Raw genomic sequence first — 21,174 nt, forward strand, 5'->3', positions numbered from 1 at the left:
TCTACTGTGTCTTGTACTTTATCCATTTATTCATTCATTTATTTGTCCAACAAATATACACTCCTGGTGTGGCAGGCACCATGCTACAATAAATAATAAAGCAGTGAACAGAACACAGTTCTACCCTCCAGGAAGGAGCTCACGATCTTTGACGGGAGTCTGAGTCTCAACTGGGATATGACCTGACCACACTTTCCAAGGTCAGAGCCAGTTTCCAAATAAAGTATCAGATCTGGTGATGACAGCGCGTCCTGCAAGGGGACCCAGAAGGCCTGTTCTGGTCCTGCCTGCCCCTGAGTAGGCCCAGATGTGGCCTTTTCTTTGGCCTCAGTTCCCGCTTCCGTAAGATGAGAAATTTGAACTGAGTCTCCACAGTTCCTACCACTGCTAACATCTTAAGAATTTCTGATTCTAGAGACTATGTGGAGATCAGAAATAATACAGATATCAGATCGGAACACAAAACTTTAGGGTCCTATGACCAGAATAGAACATCAGATTCAGTTTCCATCTGTTACAGTCACCGGTTCATTTAATCGGAGTCCCAGTCCCCAGTGCTCTTTCTCCCACGACCGGGTTCCCCATTAACGCTTCCAGGAGGTGGCCTCAGCAGATCTTGATGGGAAGTGCTGATGCTTCCTCCCAAAGCCTTGTCTGGGAGCCACGCGGCCCTCATATTTCAGGAGACTGGTCCCCAGTAATTTTTAAATAGCTCCAGTCTGCCTAACCCTTTTATGATACACTGTTTTGCCTCATCCTCATATACTTATTCACAATTAAACTATATAATTTCTAATTTATTTTGTCTTTCAAAAATAATTTAAGTTTCTTCCACTAGATCTGAGCCGCTGTGAAAACATCCACTCTTCCATCCCTCCATCCATCTATTCAACAAAAGCTTATGTTCAGTCCTGGAGAGAAATATGATAGGGTCCTCAGAACTCACAGCTCAGTGGGGAAAACAGATCTGTAAATAACTAATCACATCCTGCAGGAGAGCTGTGTGTGTGGAGTGGTGCTGGCAGCCGGCTGCCAGTGGAGGCTGGCACTAACAAGAGGAAGTGGATTTAAGAGAGAGAGTATTTTTAGAGCTGTAGAAGAGCTTAGACAATTTGTTGCAAAGGGAGAGACTATTTTTTGCAGAGTGTTTTCAACAGGCTGTTAATGTGTTGGGGAAACTGCATATTTAATTTAAGTTTAACGTGATATGCTCAGCAAAAAGAAAGAAGAGAAACCCTACAAGAGCAGGAGGCACTTCTGCCTGCTGTTGTGTCCAATGCCCTGTTCCCTGGAATGCAGCTGAGAGGGGAGATGGGAGTGTGATGGGCTGTCCGTTGATCTGGGGGTCCGTGTGTCTCTCGGAGCGTGTGCATCCTGCTATACTGAGTGCATTTGGTGGAAAAAAATTCTTTTTGTAAGATATGTCCTTCATTTGGTCTCAGTCTCCAAAGTACCTCCTTAGAGATTTTCAGTGGCAATTTTTTAAACTAACAGGCATACAGAAAATTGTACAGACTTTTCACAACTAAATACACCTAAGTATTGGGCCACCCAGGTCAAAAAACAGAGTATCACTAGCATCTGGAACCCCTATTATGTCCTCTTCTATTACTGTCCTCCAAGGGTAACCGTTAGTTTTTTCATGTTTTTGAATTTCATATAAATAGAATCAAACAGTATATATGCCTTTTGCGTCTGGCTTCTTTCAGGCCATGTGATAGGAGATTCATCTATGTCATGACATGTAGTCATATTTCATTCATTCTTGTACTGTATGATATTCTATGTGAACACACCATAATTGAAAAAAAAATGTTGATAGGTGTTGGATAATTCCAGTTTCTAGCTGTTACAGACAGTGTTGCTGTAAACATTCTTATACATGTGTTCTGGTCAGTACACATCTCTGTTGGATATAATTCCAGCATGAATTGCTTGTCTGAGGTTGACCTGAGCATTAGTAGACACTGCCTATTGTTTTCCTCAAGGGTTGTACCAGGTCACATTCCCACCTGCATGGAATGAGGGCCCCAGTGGTCCCAGCTCCTTTCCAACACTTGATATGTTGAAGTCTTTCATTTTTTTCTATTCTGATGGGTAATTGTGGCTTGATTTTTATTTCATCCATCATCTTGAGAACATAATCCACACATAAGGTGGATTTCAGAATGTAGGTCAGAACTTACGAATGTGGACCTCATCTGATGGGGGTAAGTGTGAAGAATGAAAGGGTGGGTTCCTGGAGAAAGTGCCTGCTGAGCTGACGTGGTAGGGTGATAAAGAGCTAGCGGCAGGGGAGAGATGAGAGAGGAGCAATTGAGCAAAGGAACGTTATCCAAGGCACATGCAAAGCCCAACGCCTGGAGAGCACATGGCAAGATTTGAGGAACTGCCTGTCTGAAGCTGAGGGTGGGGATGAGAGGTGACTGCAGAGACAAGCAGGGATAGAGCATCACCCCTGGAAGCAGAGGAGATTATCGTATGATACATGGACCATTAGAAATTCTCTGAGCTCACGGAGGGAGACCTCAGGCCAGGGCTAGCAAGACGGCACGTGGGTGTGGAGAGAAGGAAAGGGATGAGGGACGGGCAGTAAACCTAGCCTGCTGGCTCCTGCCTTGGCTTGAGTCCTGAGTTAGAGGAAGCCACATGGGCATTGGAGAACCAGTATGGAGAGCATCTCGCTGCAGCCTTTACTAACTGGTTCTGGCTGCTTCTCTCTGTTCAGAGCATCCGGTCTAAAGTGGAACTGTCCGTGTGGGATCAGCCTGAGGATCTTAATCTCTTCTTCACTGCTACCTGCCAGGATGGCGTCTCCTACCCTGGTCAGAGGAAGTGTGAAGGCCTAAAGATTGGGGACACGGTAAGTTCTCACCCTCTGCTCATTTATACTTAACATTGGTCATCATTCTTCAGCTTCTGAAAACTTTTGTGACTTATTAGAGTCCTTTGGGGGTTTGAATCTATCTTCCCACTCAGCGTGCCGGGGACTCTCCTAAACCTGCTCTGTGCTGTGTCTTCAGGATGTAGGTGGACTTGTTAAGAAAGCTCTGGTCAATACACAGCCCTCTGAGTTGCCACGTACGGCGTCTTCAGGTCAGCACTGTGCCTTTGTTATTGTCTTTGGCAGGGATGAGATAGGGTAGGAGAGTGTCAGTGGGAATCTGAAAGACTCAACCTTCCTTCCTAGTTTTCTACAGCTTGCTCTGTGCCTTGGATAATATGACTTTCACCTTTCCCTTCTGTAAAACATGAAGCAAGCTATCCACGTCTTCTGATTTGGAATGGGTAGCTTTGTAGCAGTGGAAGCCACAGGCCCCTTGTCTGGATTAAGTGGATATAATGAAATGGTGGGGAAGAAACATTGTGTGTAAAGTTGTGTACCTGTGTACCAAACCAAGGACTTGTGGGAGGGAGGAGGGTACATGGGTGATGAGAACAAAGGTGAAACACTGGCTCAGGGGCAGGCAGAGTGGGGATGGAGAGTCACCTGCACATCTCCTAGAGGTTCCTGCTGCCAGAAGAGACTGTGAGCTCCACTCCTTACTTTGTTGACTCTTCCATTGCTCAGAAAATAGGAAGGCAGTGAGGAAAAGTTCTCTTCTGCAATTAAAACAATCTGGTTGGAACCAAAAGAACCATAAGGACCTTAAAAATACAAGACCTGGGCTTCTAAGCTTTCCTAAGCACTAATGATGGTCAGGGTGGCTATAAGCAAACATACCCTGGACTCCCCGGAAACAGCTCAGAAAGCTGTAGGTGTGGCCGCATGACCGCTTACACTGCAGCCTGGTCTTCTGTGATTTCCTCACATTCTGTAATTGATTCTCTTCCTCCTTGCTCAGCCCAACTACCCTCCGCCCCTTTTATGAGCCACAGGCACCCATTCTAAATCTTACAGTAGTGCCTTGTCCAAGCAAAGGGACCACTCAAAATGTGCAGTATCAAGGTTCAGAAAATGAGGGACTCTAATGACTAGGTAACAAATCTTTTCCTAACACAGATTTTTTTTTTTTACAAGTTTCTTTTTGCTTAAAAGAAAAAAAAAAAAAGAAAGATGGCCTAATCAAGTTGATAGATGACAGATGATTAAAAATTCAAAATGATTGATTGTTTATGGCTTTTAGCTCAGAAGGCACTCACAGAATAAGATGACATGGCTATAATGAAACTCCTATTTGCATCTTCCTGTTTATGTGAATAATTTTTGGAGGGTGTGCTTTAATCTATACAAATAAAAAATAGGAATAGAATTGATGCTGATCCCTGTCTTAGCAAAAAGTAAAATTTTCAGTATACATGGACTCTTTGGGTGGGGAAAGCCCCATCTCATTAAAATGCACTTCCAATAAACTTTTTTTTTTAATGCTTGTCAAATTTTGTGATATATTTATGTCGTTTTGATGAATTGCAGTGATTAATCAATCCAGATGACTTTTTTAAAAAGCATAAACTCGGTTTGAAGAGACAGCTGTGAAAAATGGAGGGAGGCAGAAGCAGATTCTGTAGGTCTGTGGATGGAATGTTTGGTGCAGTGGGTCAGGAAACCTAAAGTGATGTGTGAAAAACACCCAAACAAGGAGCCCTTTACTTGGAGAAGTGGGTGCACCGGAAGAGAGGAGGATACGCAGCACGCACACCAGGTGCCTGGGTTTCAGGAAGTCCCTTGACAATTTCTAATGACATCCTTATGCGAAGGCAAGTAGTGTGGATTGAGGACAGCACAGCTAGGCAGACGCGTAGCTGAGAAAACTTGCTTTCTAAGAGCGTTGATAACATCAGCTGGGGGAAGATTTGACTGAGGTTCCAAATGTCTCCTGTTCCTGTTTACTACTAACTTGAGCTGAACTCGCGCGGAAGACCTGCTCATCAAAGATGGGAAGGTCATAAAGCTGAGGAAAAGAGGTTATCCTATAAAATAGGAAACCCAAGATTTAAGAACGTTTTTCAAAACTGAGCTGAGTTGAAGTAATCAGGATTAGTATCTTGCATTTACAGTATGGAGGGAACCTGGTTTGATAGTAGCTTTTAGGAAAAAGATCTGGCAGATTCTAATTCTCAGAGGCTCAATGTGAATAAGCAATGTTGCTTAAAAAAAAATATGCCAATTGAGGCTGCATTAATGGAAGTATTTTTTAGTATTTTGAAACCCCAGAGATGATGGCTTCACTCTTCTTCATGTGGGTCAGACTGCATCTTCAGTTCTCGGTTCAGTTCTTTTTTTTTTTAAAGGCCAGCCACAAGCAACCATCAGGATGAGTTGTCTAGAAACTAGGAAGATCAAGGGAACTGGTGTTTGTTGATAATAACAGCATAAAGTCAATTCTTTCTGGATGCAAGAAACGGAAGCCCATTTATGCTACCGTAAGCAAAAGGGAAATTGGTATAAGAACGTTGGGTCCCTTGTGGACCAAAGAGGGAAATGCACTTAGTCTTGGGAAAACCTGGAAAGTAACTGGACAATGAGTTAGCTCCATGTTCCTCACCTAGTTCTTTGCAAGGAAATAGTTATGCATGTTGACAGATGAGAAAAACTGAGGCACAGAGAATTTAATTAATTGCCCAAGGTGCCATAGCCAGTAAGTAGCAAAGTGAAAGTTGAAAGTCAGGGCTTTCTGGCTGTGACACCAGCACCGCATGCCCCCTCTCCCTGGCCTCCTGCTGCCCACGGTTCTGTTCATCATACCTGTTTCAGAGGGCTCACCTCAGAGCAAAGTACAGTAACAAGGAGCAGGCCTCCAGCGGGGAGCACAGAGTATCGGGTGCCGTTGTGCGCCTCCCCACATTTGATGCACACCCCTGTGGCTCAGTGCTGCCCAGCATCCTGAGATTTGGGGATGTGCTGACCTGTCTTAAGATCACCCACGGCTGGTGGTAGACTCAACTCAGCCCAAACCGAGTCCTCTCCTTGCCTCCTGACCATGGAGGGAATGACACAGGCCATTTCATGGGAATTGATAATGTGCCCCATACTGCACCAGGGTTTTGCTGCCAGGTCCTCTGCTGCCCGCAGCATCCGTGTCAGGTAGACATCCCCATTTTCTGTGAGGAAGACCGAGGCTCCAAGGGGAGCCTGAGAGACTTGCCGGAAGTCTGGCTGCTGGTGAGCCACACGCTCCAGGAGTCAGATCCACAACCACTGATGCCAGAGTCCATGTTTTTTCCTTTTACCTCATGCACTTTGGCAGTAAAGACTTCAGAGAAGTGCAGAGTGGTATCGTTGCCACTTGTGGAGGGATACTCCAGTGCGTAAGATTTTATTTTTTGCTAGGAGACCTCGGAAAAATAGGGACAACATCCAAAATACAGGAAAAAATTTTAAGTGGCATTGCTTCGCGAAAGTGAAAAATCGCAGATGTATTTGGATGATGTATAGATTTTAAAAGAGAAGGAAGAACGGTGCTTCTCTCATGCCTTTGACACACTTCCACACGGGTGGGCAGGCAGGAGCCTCCCTTGGGCTCTGAGGGGCTGTGACCCTGTTGAGACAGAGTGGCCTAAAGGCAGGCCTCCCATGCTGGCTCCTGGTTTCCTTGCTCTGTCCACGGGGCCACTGTCACATGACCCCTGGCTCCCCCGCCAGGGCCGATGGAGACAGGTCGGCAAAGAGCTGTGGCTGTTTGCCTGTCACAACCACATGGTGCTGCTCACCAGGCCACAAGAGGTGAGCTCTTTGAGGGCCCTGGAGGCAATGGGGTGGGGTAGAACCCAGGGCAAAATGAAACTGTGGTGTTCTTGTTCAAAAATAAAGAATTTCAAGATGACAATAGCAGAGCATTAAACTAAGCACAGGCCCTTCTTTCTGAGTATGGGCACTGTGTGCCCAGGCACTTGCCTGCTGAGCTGGCCCCGGAGGGGCTCTTGGGGGGCTGTCCTTCAGCCCCCTTTGTGCTGAAGGGGAGATGTACTTCTGTCCTTTCTCTCAGGCTGAACTCTCTCCAAAGAGTTGACAGTTGGACCTCGGCAGTCAGGTTTGTTACTGAGTGTGCAGGCATTTCTGTCTTGACATTTGTCCCAGGGACAAATCTGGTGGAGAAAATATACGTGCAGAGGAGTCAACCCCAGGGAGTGGGGTGCAGTGATAGCAGCCGGGCCTGGTGCTGCAGGAGCCCCAGGGAAGAAGGGCCCTGCATCACAGAGGGGTGCTGTCGAGCTGAGGCTCAGCTTTCCAGACACAGAAATAGGGTGGGGAGGCCCCATTAGCGCACATGGCATGTGCAGAGCAGCGGCTGAGTCCAGGAGAGGGTGAAAGCATTGCCCTGCTGCAGGGGGAATGCAGCTGCGGGGTTGTTTGGGGATTGAGGGGAGAGGGGGTGGGGCTGGGCTGCAGAGGCAGGATTGGGCCACATGGTAGGATGTACTTGCCAGGCTACGTGTCCGGCTGCTGTTTGGCAGGCGGGTCCGTTCTTTAGTACCACAAGTGAGAAGGGTGGGGCGAGTCCAGGAATGGCGAGGAGGGCAGGCAGGAGTCGAGAGCACAGCAGAAGGGCCAGGGGCTCCGGGGGCATCACCTGGAGAAGAGGATTAGGCAGGCAGGGTGTAACTGTCGTCAGGGGTGTCGCCAGGGGTGTCTCAGGGTCTGGCCTCTGGAGAAGGACATGGCCCACAGGGTGGGGGAGCCGTGGGACAGCTGGGCTCAAGTTGCATCCGAGCAGGTCTCACTTCTGTGTAACCAGAGCTTCCTGCAGGGGTGGGGGTGGGCAGGCCGGGGCTCCCTGGTCACTTCTAACCAGTGGTTCTGTGACTGTCCTGTGTTCTCTGGATTAAGAGATCTGTCCAGACAAGAAGCTGGAGAGGTGGTAGGAGGTGAGGGACAAGGTTGTCCTCAGACAAATAGTCCTTAAATGAAACCTTGAAGTCCCAAATCCAATGATTTCCATTTTTTTCTCTTAATTTCCCTCCCAACACCAACCAGGCGCTGACTGAGCGGGCCTGGCCAGTGCGAGCCAGTCTTCTCATGAACCGGCTTTGACGAATCAGTACACAAGTGGCCAGCTACGCGGCCAGTACAAAGGACCCCCTGAGCCCTGTCATGGGCTTCCCACAGCGTCCCCCTCTCCTGTCCCCTCCCTGGGGCTCTCTACCCCATGCCCATGTCCAGCGCTTTGTTTCAGTGCTCTCCTAGGGGACTTGGCATCTGCGCAGCCCTGGGTTTGGTGGGTATGGTGGGGGCTGGGCAGCCCCTTTGAAAGGGTGGGTCAGTCCAGCAGCCCTGCGGGGGAACCAGGAGCATCCCAATGAGGCTGGAATAACAGGGCTGAGCGGGAGGGAGGGCTGCTTTGTCTGTGACCTTGCTCTGGAATCTCCGAGTGGGAGAATGGAAAGTCTCTGGGAACTAAAAAGTCCACAGTTGTCAGGGAAGAGAAGCCTCATTCCAGCCGCCTGACAGTCTCTCTGAATTCTTTCTTGATCCCTTAGGGAGATGGACTCTGAAGGGAGGGGTAGCAGAACAGATTTACTGGCTGTTCCCGAAGTGCTTTTTATAGCATTCCTGTGCCTGGCAGGACCTGAGACCCAGTGGCTGAAATGGAGCCGTTCTCTGGTTATCAGGTGGCCTGCTGCGTGCTAGGCTGTGTGGGGCCCGAGAGCTAGGACCTCGGTTAGACCAAAGCTTTGGCTGAGGAAGGCCGCTGGGACCTGCTTGAAAGCTGGGTCCTCCTCACTCCCTCAGCTAGGCAGACAGTGAGTGAGCCTCTCTGAATCCTCAGTGATAGGCTCCAGCACTGGTTCTGGGCAGCCCCAGCATCTCCACTTACTCCTGAGCAAACCCAGACACGTGGGCAAGACCCAGGAGATTTAATTATCTCTTGCTCCTCGATCCCTTATAAGGCAAGTTTTCCCGGGGCAAGGTTATGCTCACAGATGGACAGTCCCCACAGTCTTGCAATAATTAAATGCTTTTGCCTCGTGGTCTAGGTTATTTGCAATTTATCCCACTTCTGACCCCCATATGCCTTTGCTGGGCAGGACTTCCCATTTAACAAGTCCAGCAAACTTGTTCCCGTGGGAAGTAGTAGCCTTGAGCAAGTCATGGCTTCTCTCTGAGCCTCCAAGGGAGGGATGTTCACCTCCACATTCTTGATGGCCCCATGAATGGGTGGCCCCGGTCAGGTGCAGCCCCCCACCCCCGCATCCTTCCCATCTGCAGGCTCAGATCATCCCCAGCCCGAGACAGGAAGATTTTAGGGAGCTTCTGGTCACTGCCTGGGGGGCTCCATCTAGTAGTCCATGCAGTGAGCCGGGCCTCTCCCTCTGTACCCAGATCCGGACACTGGGCATCTGCCTCATCCCCTGTTTCTAGGAGGTGGCATGCCAAAGGAGAACACAGACCCAGTCCCCCCACCCCCAGCTCTGTGACCAGCACTAAGATCCCCGAGCCACCAACCCCATTTTCTCTCTAGTAAAAGAGGATGTTTCCTCTAGGGCGGATAAATGAGATGCTCGTAGAAATGCCCAGCACAGCGTCTGGTGTGTGTAGTACCTGGCACCTGGTAACCATTAGTGTTTGTTGTCCTTAGGCAGATTTTAGTGCCCCAAATGGGTCCCCATCTTGTTTCCTTCCCTTGAGAGCTCACCTGTACCTCAGGGCTCGGAACTTGGTCTTGAACTTGCTTTCGTCAATCTCTCCCTTTGCTTCCTCCCACTCACCACATGGACATAAGGGGTGGGCCAGTCCCAAGTGTCTGCACTGGCTTGGTTCTCCCAGTGTCCTCTGACCCTGGCTCCTGGTCATCGTCCTCAGCTCACCTGTCCAACAGCATCTCCTGGGATGCTCCCCTGCTAGTGCTGACTCCTGGCTGTCTTGTTGAGTCCCCAGAGCCGTGGCTTACTGCCAAGCAGTACTCTCTCCAGGACCTAGAGAGCTGGGGCTGTCCTGCACAGTCTCACACACTCCTGCTCTCCCCCGAGGGATCCCTAGATGTCACAGATCTGAGGAGAAGCCTTTTAGAATTAGTAGAGTGATAAAAATCTGTAGAACATTTAGAAAAACAAATTTTGGATATTTTCCAAAAATATACATTGTTACCTAAAGGGCACCCAGTAAAGCAGGTTATTTATGACTTTTGAAAAATCAGCTTTCTTCCAACCCAAGTAGTAGAACTGACAGTAAAAATCGCTAAAAGTGGGTCCTAACTTGCTTTGCACTTTAGAATATTCTGAGGAGCCTTTTGAAAAAGGCATCTGGACCAGAGGCGATGATTTGGTTTCTGGAGTGGGCCCAGGTCTCTGTCCGTTCAGGGAAGGAAGCACTTCAGGATGGCATTTGGCCAGGGCGTGCTAGCCACCTGTGTGTGGATTTGCACAGTGCCCTGCTCGGAGGGCAGTGCTGGGTGATCCTTACTGCACAAAGGGAGGAGGAGAGCTGGAGGAGCTGTGCTCCACTTCCTGGGAGAATCGCTGTAAGCAATGTTCTTGCTTTCCTCGCATCCCAGCCACGTGGGCAGCTAACAGGCATCTTTCCTACATCGCCATCTGCCAGCGAGGTCCACTTGCTGTCTGTTTCCATGACAACCCATGAGCTGCTCAGGAGTTAGCAACACTTCTTTACTTGCTCTGTTTAATAGGAAAAAGTCTGTCCACTTCTGTGGTAATGACTCTTCTTTGACAGCCTCAGGCCCGTGGGCTGATGGTGAAAGATGCAGCTGGGAGGACCACTCAGAGAGGAACTGGGGCAGAGGGAAGCTCAGGTGTGTCTGTGCGGGAACAGTTATGCTGGGAGGGACCTAGGAGTCATTTTGTCCCTTTCCAGCAGGGGAGGAAACACCTCGACAGGGGCAGGCAGCTGCCAGGGCCCTCGGCCCCGGCGCCCCATAAGTTCAGAGAGCACGTCTAGCCTGGCACAGAGGAGGTGCCCGGTAAATACTTGTTGTGTATTTTGTTGACGTTCAAAATGGAGAGGGGAGAGGATAGGATAGAAGTGGGGGGAAAAGAAAAAAGCAGAGGAAAAGAACCATGTAAACTTGAGTGAATCCGTCTACCTTTCTGTGGAAGGAAGCCCTTTTGGAGGTGTGAAGATTAAAAGAGATAATGATCAAAATTAAAAGAGATAATGACTAAAAAATGATCGGAAGAACCAGGCATGATGCCTGTCAAACGCTGGCGTCCTGAAGACACCCTTCCCGGGTAAAGTGAAGCACTTGCTGACTCCGGGGCCCCTTCCTGCTCGGGCTGCCCGGGCGCTCCTCCCTGAGGGTGGGGAGGGGCTGGATTTGGCCCCAGCTCTTCACTGAGGACCTTGGAGGAACTGTGCTTGGGGTAAATCCCTGAGTGGCTGGAGACACACCGTGGTCACAATGTCCCCTCTCTTTCTCATGCCCAGGCGTCCTTTGAGGTGTCAGTGGAGGCCCGGAGCTGCCCAGGCAAACACACGCAGCACACGTTCACCCTGCGGCCCGTGGGATTCCGGGACAGCCTGGAGGTGGGGGTCACCTACAACTGCAGGTGCAGCTGCAGTGAGGTGCTGGAGCCCGACAGCGCCAGGTGCAGCGGGAACGGGACTTACGTCTGCGGCCTGTGTGAGTGCAACCCCAGCTACTTGGGCACCAGGTGCGAGTGCCAGGAAGGGGAGAGCCAGAGCGGGTACCAGAACCTGTGCCGCGAAGCAGAGGGCAAGCCCCTGTGCAGCGGGCGCGGGCAGTGCAGCTGCAACCAGTGCTCCTGCTTTGAGAGCGAGTTCGGCAAGATCTACGGGCCCTTCTGTGAGTGCGACAACTTCTCCTGTGCCAGGAACAAAGGCGTCCTCTGCTCAGGTAGGCGCCCCCACAAGCCCTTATTCTCTGAGTCAGGCACAGGTCTGGGTGCCCTTAGGACATCCCCAAAGCATGCCTTTTGCTTATTGCCACGGTCCTCTTGGGAGAAGATGAGGACACTCCTTGGGGGTGGGGCCAGCACGGTGAGTACAAAAGCAGGAGAGGGCACTGCCACGTGACTGCACTCTCAGAGTTGGAGGAGTCTGCTGCGGGTCATCCAGGACTTGCCGCACAGCACTCCTGACAGGTAGACCATCAGCCTCTTGATTGCCTCTGGGGACAGGGATGGCTGTTCCCTTGATTGACATCCCATTCATCTACTGCTGCTCTGACAAGTTACCACAAACTTAGTGGCTTAAAACAACAGATTTATTCTGTTACAGTTCTGGAAGTCAGAAGTCTGAAAGGGATGTTATTTGGCTAAAACCTAGGTATTGGCAGGCTGCATTCCTTCTAGAAGCTCTAAGAGGGGAGAATCTGTTCCGTGGCCCTTCCCAGCTTCTAGAAGCCATCTACTTTCCTTGGCTTGCAGAACCTTCCTCTGTTTTCAAAGCCAGCAGTGTAGCATCCTCATTTCTTTTTCTGACCTTTCAACAAACCTCTGCTCTGTTGTCACATATCTTTCTCTGATGCTCCTGCCTCCCCCTTATAAAGAGCCTTGTGTTTGTGTTGGATCCACAAGGATGATCCAGGCGAGTCTCCCCATCTCAGAATCCTTAATCGCATCTGCAGAGTCCTTTTTACTGTGTAAAGTAACCCTGATACAGGTTCCAGGAAGGAGCCCATGGACATCTTTGAGGACCGTCATTCTGCCTCCCACAACATGATTTGAAAGTTTCCTTTTATGTTGTACAGAAAATTGCTTCTCAGTCACTTCCCGCTCAGGGTTCACATTTTAGGCCCCCTCTTACACATGACAACCTGTCAAATGTCCGAAAAGATCTTTTTGTTTCTCTCTTCTGTGTTCTCATTCAGGTTGCACACCGGGTCTCTTCCTTCCCTGAGGCTCTACCTTGTTAAGTGTGCTTCTTAGGTCCAGGCACTTATGTGCCGTCTGGATAACGAGGACTCAGCCCAGACGTTGGCTAAACATTTGTTTCCTGTACCCTGGACATTCCACTTCCATTAGCACATCCTAACAAAGCTCACTTTTCTTTTTCTTTTCTGTTAAACAGTCATGTCGTACTACTGAGCTTGGTTTTAACTTGACTACCTAATGTTGAAGATTTTTAATATTTTGAACAAACTTTAGCTATTGTGTCATGTTTGAGCACGTAAATCTTTGAATCGAAGCACAGGACTTGACATGGATTCCAGTTAAATTACATTTTGGCAGTCCCCATTCTGGAAGTTGCATTCCGATGAGATACTGTGAAATTGTGTCTCAAAAGGGTCATTCTCTCCAACACCATGCCACCTGCACATGGGTCATGCAGAACAATTTTAGGCAGGATTGTAGTGTCTTCTACTGCCGTGTAGTCCATTGTGTATTCTGTGTGTATTGTTTCCAGAATTCCTTCCTTGAAAGTTGTCTTCCAGTTGTAAAGTGTTGATTTAAAAGGAGCTTAGAATATAGCAGGGAAGAAAAAGCACAAACATGTGAAGTAAATCAGAGCATATAAACAGTCTGCCATTGTGGGAGGAGTACCATCCCTCCACGGGACATATAAGTGCCCAGGGCTGCACAGACGAGGGTGAGCGAGTGGGGCCTCCTGGGGCCGACTGCACCGTGAGACAAGTTCGAGTACACCCACGGGTGCAGCGGCAGCGGGACGTTCAAAATTGGAATTGCTCCGGAACGTGCAGGACATGGGAATGCCATAGAAGAGTCAGCTGGGGGTGGAGTTAAGATTTGACGTGCTGAACAGGCAACAGGGATCCGCCCTATCTGATGGGTTGGATGGTTTTGTCTGGATTCACAGAAGAAGTGCTTAGGATCAGGCGGGCCTGGGTCTAAAGCCAACACCACCACGTGCTGCTTGTGTCACTCCGGGCACAGAGCTGCTGTGAGCAGTAAGAGAATGTGTCTAGGGCAACGAGCACATTGTCTCTCTGACCGCTGGTTGCCTTTACGAGTCAGTACCGTGCACCTGTGGGAGCTGCAGCTGCTGCCCAGCGTGCAGGCGGGGCCACCTTCCCTGTGAATCGCCCGGCTTTGCTGAGGACTTCCAGCATGGCGGGATGGATGGACTTCCCAATCCCATTAGCAGCCTCCATAAATGCTCCAAGAAGCCTGGCTGTGTCTGTAATTAGCTTTCAGTGGTGGATTTAAAAAACAAAACAAAACAGATTGGCAAATATCACAGAACTCCCTCCTTTCCCGTCAGGAACCAAAAATAATCCTCTGACGTGTCTTCATCCGGAAGGCTACCTGAGTCCATGTTGCCTAAGGACTGGGGCTGCTAGGTCGGGCAACGTGCAGATCCTGTCCCCACGGTTTAAATATCAGCCTACTGCCTGGGTTGTCTTGGACTTTGGGGTTTCCTGTCTCTAAAAATGGCCCAACACTCCTTGTTTCTGCAAAATTTTGAGAATTGAAGATGTAGACAGAGGATCTGGCATGGTATTTGGCAGGAAGCAAGACCCAGCATGTGGTAGGTGCCTCCACCCCCACCTCAGATGCTACGTTCCTCTGGATACGGCAGGGAGCCTGGAAGTGCGGGGCCCGAAGGGTGGTACGTGAGGTGCGAGCAGCCTTAGTGGGGAAAACTGGTCATTTGGAAACCAGAGTATTCTGTAGCTGAGTGAATACACAGCTGTTTGTTCAACCCCCAGAACCCACAGTTCTCCTGAGTTAGGCTTGCATTTCAGACTTCTGCCTGACCCCACTGCCCTCTCTCCTCCCTGTACTCTGTCCAGCCCTGTGGTATTGGGAGACTATCATGTGCCCCAGGGTGGAGAAACAGGAGGTTCGAGAAGCCTTTGAGGCCCCTCCATGTGCGGTGCTTCGAGTCACTAACTCCTAGGGATTGCTGAGCTGGGGTGTCTTTTGTTCCCCCATTGGAAAATTTGAAAAATACAGGGGAGTCGGTGGATGTGTGGTCAGTCTGTGCTGTCTGCCTCCTTCTTGGCGACCAGGATTAATTTGGACCATCTGGAAAACCAGACAAGGAACTCCTTTCCTCTCACTGGTTCACATACATCCCTTCCAAAGCTGTGTCCTCAGTCAAGAGGACGACTCCAGCTAGCTGGCCGGTTACTCTTAGGTCTAGAAAGCTCTGGAGAGAGAGAAATTGTTCATCATTCCATCACTCATACTTTTAGAGGTTAGTATCTTTCCTTTTCGTTTTTTTCCTAAGAGTATGTGTGTGTCCATACACAATTTTGTATCTTTTTTCACGTAATATTATCTCCTAAGAAGCACTTAGGCTATAATTCAAGAAGTTGAATTACTTGAATACATCACGGATTGGAACATTTGACTGTCTTTCCACCGCATCCCCGATTAGCCTTGTCCACCCCTTTACTTTGAAAGCAATGACTAGTTGAAATGTGGCGCCGTTCAAGTCCTCCTGGGTACAGTAGTTTCTGGAATGAGCTCATGCTTGTGTGCTCATCCAGGAAGGACATACAGCCGAGCCCAGCTCCAGGCAGGACTGTCGCCCGCCGGTGCAGCTCCCAGCCTCAGTTCGTCGTCTCGCAAACACTCCAGCTTGTTCAGGAGGGAGGCGGCGTGAGCGGGTGGGTGAGGGGCTCGCCCCCGGTTCCTTGCACCCGCGGTGAGCTCGGGCTCCCCCTCCGGAATTGTGCCCACTGATTTCGAGCTCTCGGATTGCTGTTACATTTGGGGTTTTTGTGGGAGAAAAGTCTTATTTCTCAACAACCGCTCTGGTCTTGAAGCTGCTGACTCAGAGGCTCACAGGCAGCTGACTTCAGCATTCTCTCAGTCTTTCTCGGGCCGTTCTCCTGCGGCCTGGCCCATGCAGACTGTGCGGTTGGGGTCCATCTTTAGACAGGGGCTGAGGTGGAGCCAGGGCCAGAGCCGGTGGGGATGTTCTAGAGAAGCTCCTGCCACTTCTCTCTGGTCTCTCTGCCTGCTCAAGGCTTCTTGTCCTTACCCCCACCGAGACAGGACAGGTTTGTTATGTGATAGGTCGTAAAAGTTAGTAGTGAAGCAAATCAGACTAAGATCTGGAAGCAACTGAGTAACTTGGTGATGGCTTTTGTGACACACTGTCACGGGAATGGGTGGGCAGCCAGGACTGCTGGGTCCCCCTCTGGTTTCTAGAGGCAGCGTAACTTAGAGGATGGTTCTGTCCACAGACTCTCCCCGTGTGTGCAGAAGGAGGTGTGGGGCTGTTGGGAGAGTTTCTGTTCTTTTGAGTCTCATGAAGTGTTGACCTTTCGGAATCCCTCTGCTAATAGAACACGAGAAGTAGGACATGGTCTGTGTAGTTGTTTTCAATGTAACTAAAGATTAGTGCTCAGACTTTGTTGTTCTTTGTTGGTTTCTGCACACAAACAGTGCATTTCCTGGGATTTGAGTTACTCCATTATGGTAAACTGTTGAAATCAGTCCCAACCCTGATGCTTTCAGCAGTCTCTATACTTAAAATGTCTGGGGTACATGGAATAATTTGCTAGTAGTCAGCCTCCTTCTTGGGCTGCATATATTGAGAAAATTTGTATCAAATAGGATATAGAATTTTGAACAGAACACTTTTGGTCTTGTGATTTTGAGATCCCAAAGGTACATCTAAGTAAGGTATCATATATTTTACTTCATCTAATAAGTTATTTGGCCAGTTTAATCCATATATATATATATATATATATATATCCATATGTATATATTTATCCATATATATATATGCGTCTCTTTTAAAACATGGCAGGCAATTAGAGATCAAAGGGCATCTGCAGTGTCCTCCCAGATGTAAAAAAATGGAGAGTGACACTAGTGCCATCATTCCTGGTGGCCAGAGCCAGCATCCAAATACAGGTTCCTGGACTGGGCTGATGGCTTCCAGAAGGCTTCCCAAGGTTACGTTAAACTTCTCCTGTTAAAAGTGCCTCTGACATTAGGGCCTAATTCTAGACTTCTGGATTCTTGCCAAATGAACCCCCTCCCATGCAACAGTTACCTAGATATGTTTGTAAAAGTACTTCTCAGCCTATTTGTACTGTTTTCTTCAGAAATGTAGTTTTCACTCTCAGAATATGTATTGTGGTGGCCCCTTCTGGGGCCATGCTCATACGCTACCTCCCATCACTGCATCACAGTTTGCATATTTCATAAATGACTTGTTTTAGGACCATCTTGAATGTGGCTGCATGACAGAGGCCTCCCAAAATACCTTTTGAATGAGCCAAGATTTGACATGTAATTTCCCAAGGAAAAAGAGCCCTCTTGGTGGGATTGTTACCACTGTGTGCCTCAGGTGGGAGAGCCTGGAAAACTCTTCATGCATATTAACTCATTTCATGTATATTAACCTCTGCTCAGTTTCTTGATGTTTCCCTGGATGCTATTTGCAAAAACAAGGATGCAAAAAATATATATCTTCTAGAGCAAGGGCTCCTCTCCCTCAAAGGAATAGCCTGCACAGCAGTTTTCTTTATCGGTTACTACATAAATCTTAATTATGCACATGACAGCGAAGGCCAAGAGAGGCATATTTCATTTTGGAGTACCCAGAATATGGTGGCTATGAGAATAGAACTTGTTACAGTATTCTTCAGTAACTATGATTATAAGGAATGATATACTGTAATTAGTAAAGATACTTCCACAGAGGACCATTTACCAGGATGCGAGGCCAGTGCACGTTCAAATCTAGATTCTAGAACTGGCACTGCCCCCTTTCTACCTCTGTGACCTTGGACCCTTCACTCACCCTCTCTGATGGATGTTCTCATCTGTCAGATACCCAGAGGGTTTTAGTGAGCAGCAAACAGGACACCAGCTGTAAAGCTCCTTAGATGCTGCCTCCCCACCCGGCCTGTTGAGTAAATGTAACTAGCTGGCTGCCCCCTCCCTGCTTTCCCAGAGGAACATTTTCTTTCCCGAAGATAAGCATCAGAGACATTCATGGCATCAAAAGAGGCTGGTTTCAGAAGTTCTCAACAGGCATCCATCTCACGGTCAGGAATCCTCTAAGAATTCCATCTGTATCCAGGTATTGCTCAAATTCATTTGAAAGGCAACAAGGTCCCAAAATTTAGGGCTTAGTCATATAATAAGACAGGGCACCTTTTAGATTGGCTGCATGAACCAGGTGAGCTGGGCCGCTCGGTCTGGCATCATCCAGCCTCTTGCAGCCTGTGGTTGGAGAAAGGTCTTTGGAAAAACTGTAGCATAGTAAGTATCTGATCTTCGTGCTGCTATAGATACCGAAACAGCGATCTCTCACTGGGATTCATTTTGTTTTAGGTAGGGTGCTGTGTTCACCTCATTCAAGAGCTCGCTGAGCATTCCTCATGTGCCGTGTGCTGTATGGGGTGCCAGGGGTGCAGAGTTGGAGTTGCTCACAGCATTGAATTTCTAAATGTTTGTTGTCCCTAGAATTTTCCATTCCTTAGAAACTTTCTGGGACTGAGGAATAAGGATAATGACCCATGTAAGCTTCTACCTTCATCATCCAGACTTAGTGAGATCTTGAAAGATGGGATGGAGTGTTGGGGAGCCATTTTGAGAGCCTGCCTGGTTCCATGCTCTGAACTCAGCTCTGGGAATGCAGTTTTCTTACTGCTCTTGCTCCCTGCTCACATTCTGATTCCAGAAGCAGCTTAAGCAGCAGGTCACAGTGACTGTGAAAAATGGAATAATCTGAGTGTTGGATCTCATGTCCCCACTCTTGTCTCTCTCCTTAGAAGGGGAAGTGTGCCGACAGGAGACCCGGTGATGAGGCCTCTGCCCACGCCCAGGCCTCTTGAGGCCTGGTCCTTAAGGTCATGAAGTTTGGCTTGTGAAGGAAATAATGGAACTTAAAAAGCAAAGGAAAATCCTAGGAAGACCGTGAGCATGCCAAAGACGAGATCTCAGTCCTGTATAGAGTTGGGTGGTATTAGCTTTTCCATGTTACAGGACAACCCGATAGAATGTTGTCCGTTCTTAGTTAACAAGAAGCCATGAGGACCTCTGGTGACTGAAATAGTTGTCCTTAAGGCTCCTTTGGTTCCACTTCTTGGGCGTTGAGCTGTCACTTAGTTTTGGAAACTGTGACATAACTGATTATAGGACTCCGCTGCTCAGTGCCTTGGTGGGGTGGGGCAGGATTGGATGGAGCCCTGTTTTCCTTTGGGATAAGTGTTCCTGACTGTCAGAACACTGACCTAAGAGCTCCACCCAGATCCAAATGCTCCCTGGTGTCTGGAATTTGCTCTGAATGAGTTCAACCTGCCAGAAGTTTTGCTTCTTGTTAATGAAAGGAACTGGGTTCTGCTTGTCCAACATGCATCAAAATCAGTCTACTGACACTGGGTTGTGGTGAAGGAAAGTACAGCATTTATTGCAGGCCAAGCAAGGAGAATAGGCAGCTTGTGCTCAAAAGACTCGAACTCTCCAATGGCCTTCGGGGAAGGGTTTTCACAGGCAACACTGGGGTGAGGGCTGCATAATCTGATCAGCTCATGGACATTCTTCTGATTGGCTGGTGGTGAGGTAACAGGGTGGTATTTGGGGAAATCTCAATTATCAATTTTCTGCCTCCAGCTGCCTGGGGTCTAAGGTCTGGGGACTACCGGTGGGTCAGCAAGCATTCAACTTCCTCCACTTGGTGGGGGTTTTAGTTTCTGCAAAACAACTCAAGGATATAGCTCAGGATGTTATCTGTAGCCCTTGAGGAGATGCTAAAGGCTCTTGACTTTGTTTTATGACTAAACTATTACTACTTTGTCTTGCTTGACTGCTTTCCTTTGTTTCTGCATTTTCTCACTTCTCTGATAAAATTTGCTTTTTAACACTGGGGGAAGGCCTAGAAAGCTAACACTTTTCTGTCACTGGACACCTTCCCGAGCCCTGCCTGCTGCCCTCTGACCCAAAGGAGGTGGCCTCCTATCACCCCAGCCCACAACCACCACCCCCAAAAGTCTTGATCAGGTGGCCCCACCATCCTTAAGCTAAAGGACTATACTTCCCAGGTTGGTATGTGATTTGACATCATAACGTTGGCCTTTAGGCAGATGTTGCAATAATGCAAGGAGAATCTATTTGAAGACCCTTTAGTTTACTATGTTGAAATGTGTTTCCTTGGAACCACACTGAGGCTAATTTGTTAGTGTTTGGTGCCCATCATAAGCAAGCACTAAAGAGTGGTATTATTTGCATCTGGTGCCTTGCCTAGCACCAGCAGTGACACACAGTGGGCCAGCTGCCTGTTACCTGCTTTGACTGTTTACATTGTGGGAAACTGAGGCCCAGAACCTGGACTAACGCACCTTGTAATTCTTGATTATAGATTCAGACTTGCAAGTAAATAGTTAACCTCCACCAAATTTCACTCATTTTGATTAGCTTGAGGCCCTTCCCAAATCTTATTACCACCACAGCCCTTCCTGCCACCACCCAAGCATTGAGCCCACATTTTCCAAGTCTTACCTAATAAATGCTCTTTATTTTGGTCAAAAATTTAGGAAACATTTAGTCTGTGTTTTGCTTAAGTGAGTTTCTCTGGGTTACGTAAGCATATACCAGACCCGGCAGACCAGGCTGGAGGACACACATGGACCGAGAGTCCGGCTGAAGTGCCCCATCCGTTATTGGTGAAGGCTCAGCGTGTTCCTCTTGGTGCTCAGTGGGCGTCTGGCTGTTCTTACTGATGAGGCTGGACCTGCTTTCCTTAAATGAACCTTTGTTAGCCCATTCTAATTCGTAAAACGCTCTTGGCATGAATGATTTCATTTAGCTGTTGTTCTTCTACCAGGAGACTGATGTGGCTGTTACTGATCAGCCCTGCGGGGGAGGCCGTGGCTGAGAAGATTGGCATGTTGGCCACACTCCCCACAGGTGGTTGGCCCAAAGCCTTGACCTAAGAAAAGCCCGCTTCCCCTAACCCTCAGGGGATGCTCTGCTCTGGGTGGCTGCTTCCTGCCACCTCGCGGCTTGGCTGGGCTCCTGGCAGCCAGGCTTCAGCATGGCCCACTCATGTGACATTCCAAACCAGCTCTGTCCATTGAGAGTGCAGCTCTAGGCTCTGAACGGTGGCCAGCTGAGGATGGAATATGGCAACTGTTAACCAACCACAACAACATGACAGCTTGCCAGGTTGGAAATAGTAACCTTCTCATCCTGTTGCAGTGACCAGGAGAGACGGTGGTGAATTCATGTCTCCCCAGATACCGCTGGCATTTCCCCTGAAGTGCCTGCTGGGCAGATCCGGCAGGTTAAGCTAAATTCAAGATGTTGATCTGAGGCACCTCTGTTTCTTTTGGTCACCGGCCTTCTGTTTTTCTTTCTGAGTCAGCATTCTTAGGGTCCTGTGAG

The 21,174-nt window shown here is 48.7% G+C and overlaps 1 protein-coding gene across 1 annotated transcript in view; it reads left to right on the forward strand.

Moving 5' to 3' along the window:
• Positions 1 to 21,174, forward strand: part of ITGB5 (integrin subunit beta 5) — a 104,897-nt gene that overhangs the window by 63,491 nt on the left and 20,232 nt on the right. Inside the window, exons 9-10 of the mRNA XM_064494484.1 lie at positions 2,729 to 2,863; positions 11,321 to 11,750. Of these exons, the coding sequence (XP_064350554.1) occupies positions 2,729 to 2,863; positions 11,321 to 11,750 (565 nt within the window). The remainder of the gene's footprint in view (positions 1 to 2,728; positions 2,864 to 11,320; positions 11,751 to 21,174) is intronic.

The sequence above is a fragment of the Camelus dromedarius genome, chromosome 2 (genome assembly GCF_036321535.1).
Source record: "Camelus dromedarius isolate mCamDro1 chromosome 2, mCamDro1.pat, whole genome shotgun sequence".
NCBI lineage: Eukaryota > Metazoa > Chordata > Mammalia > Artiodactyla > Camelidae > Camelus > Camelus dromedarius.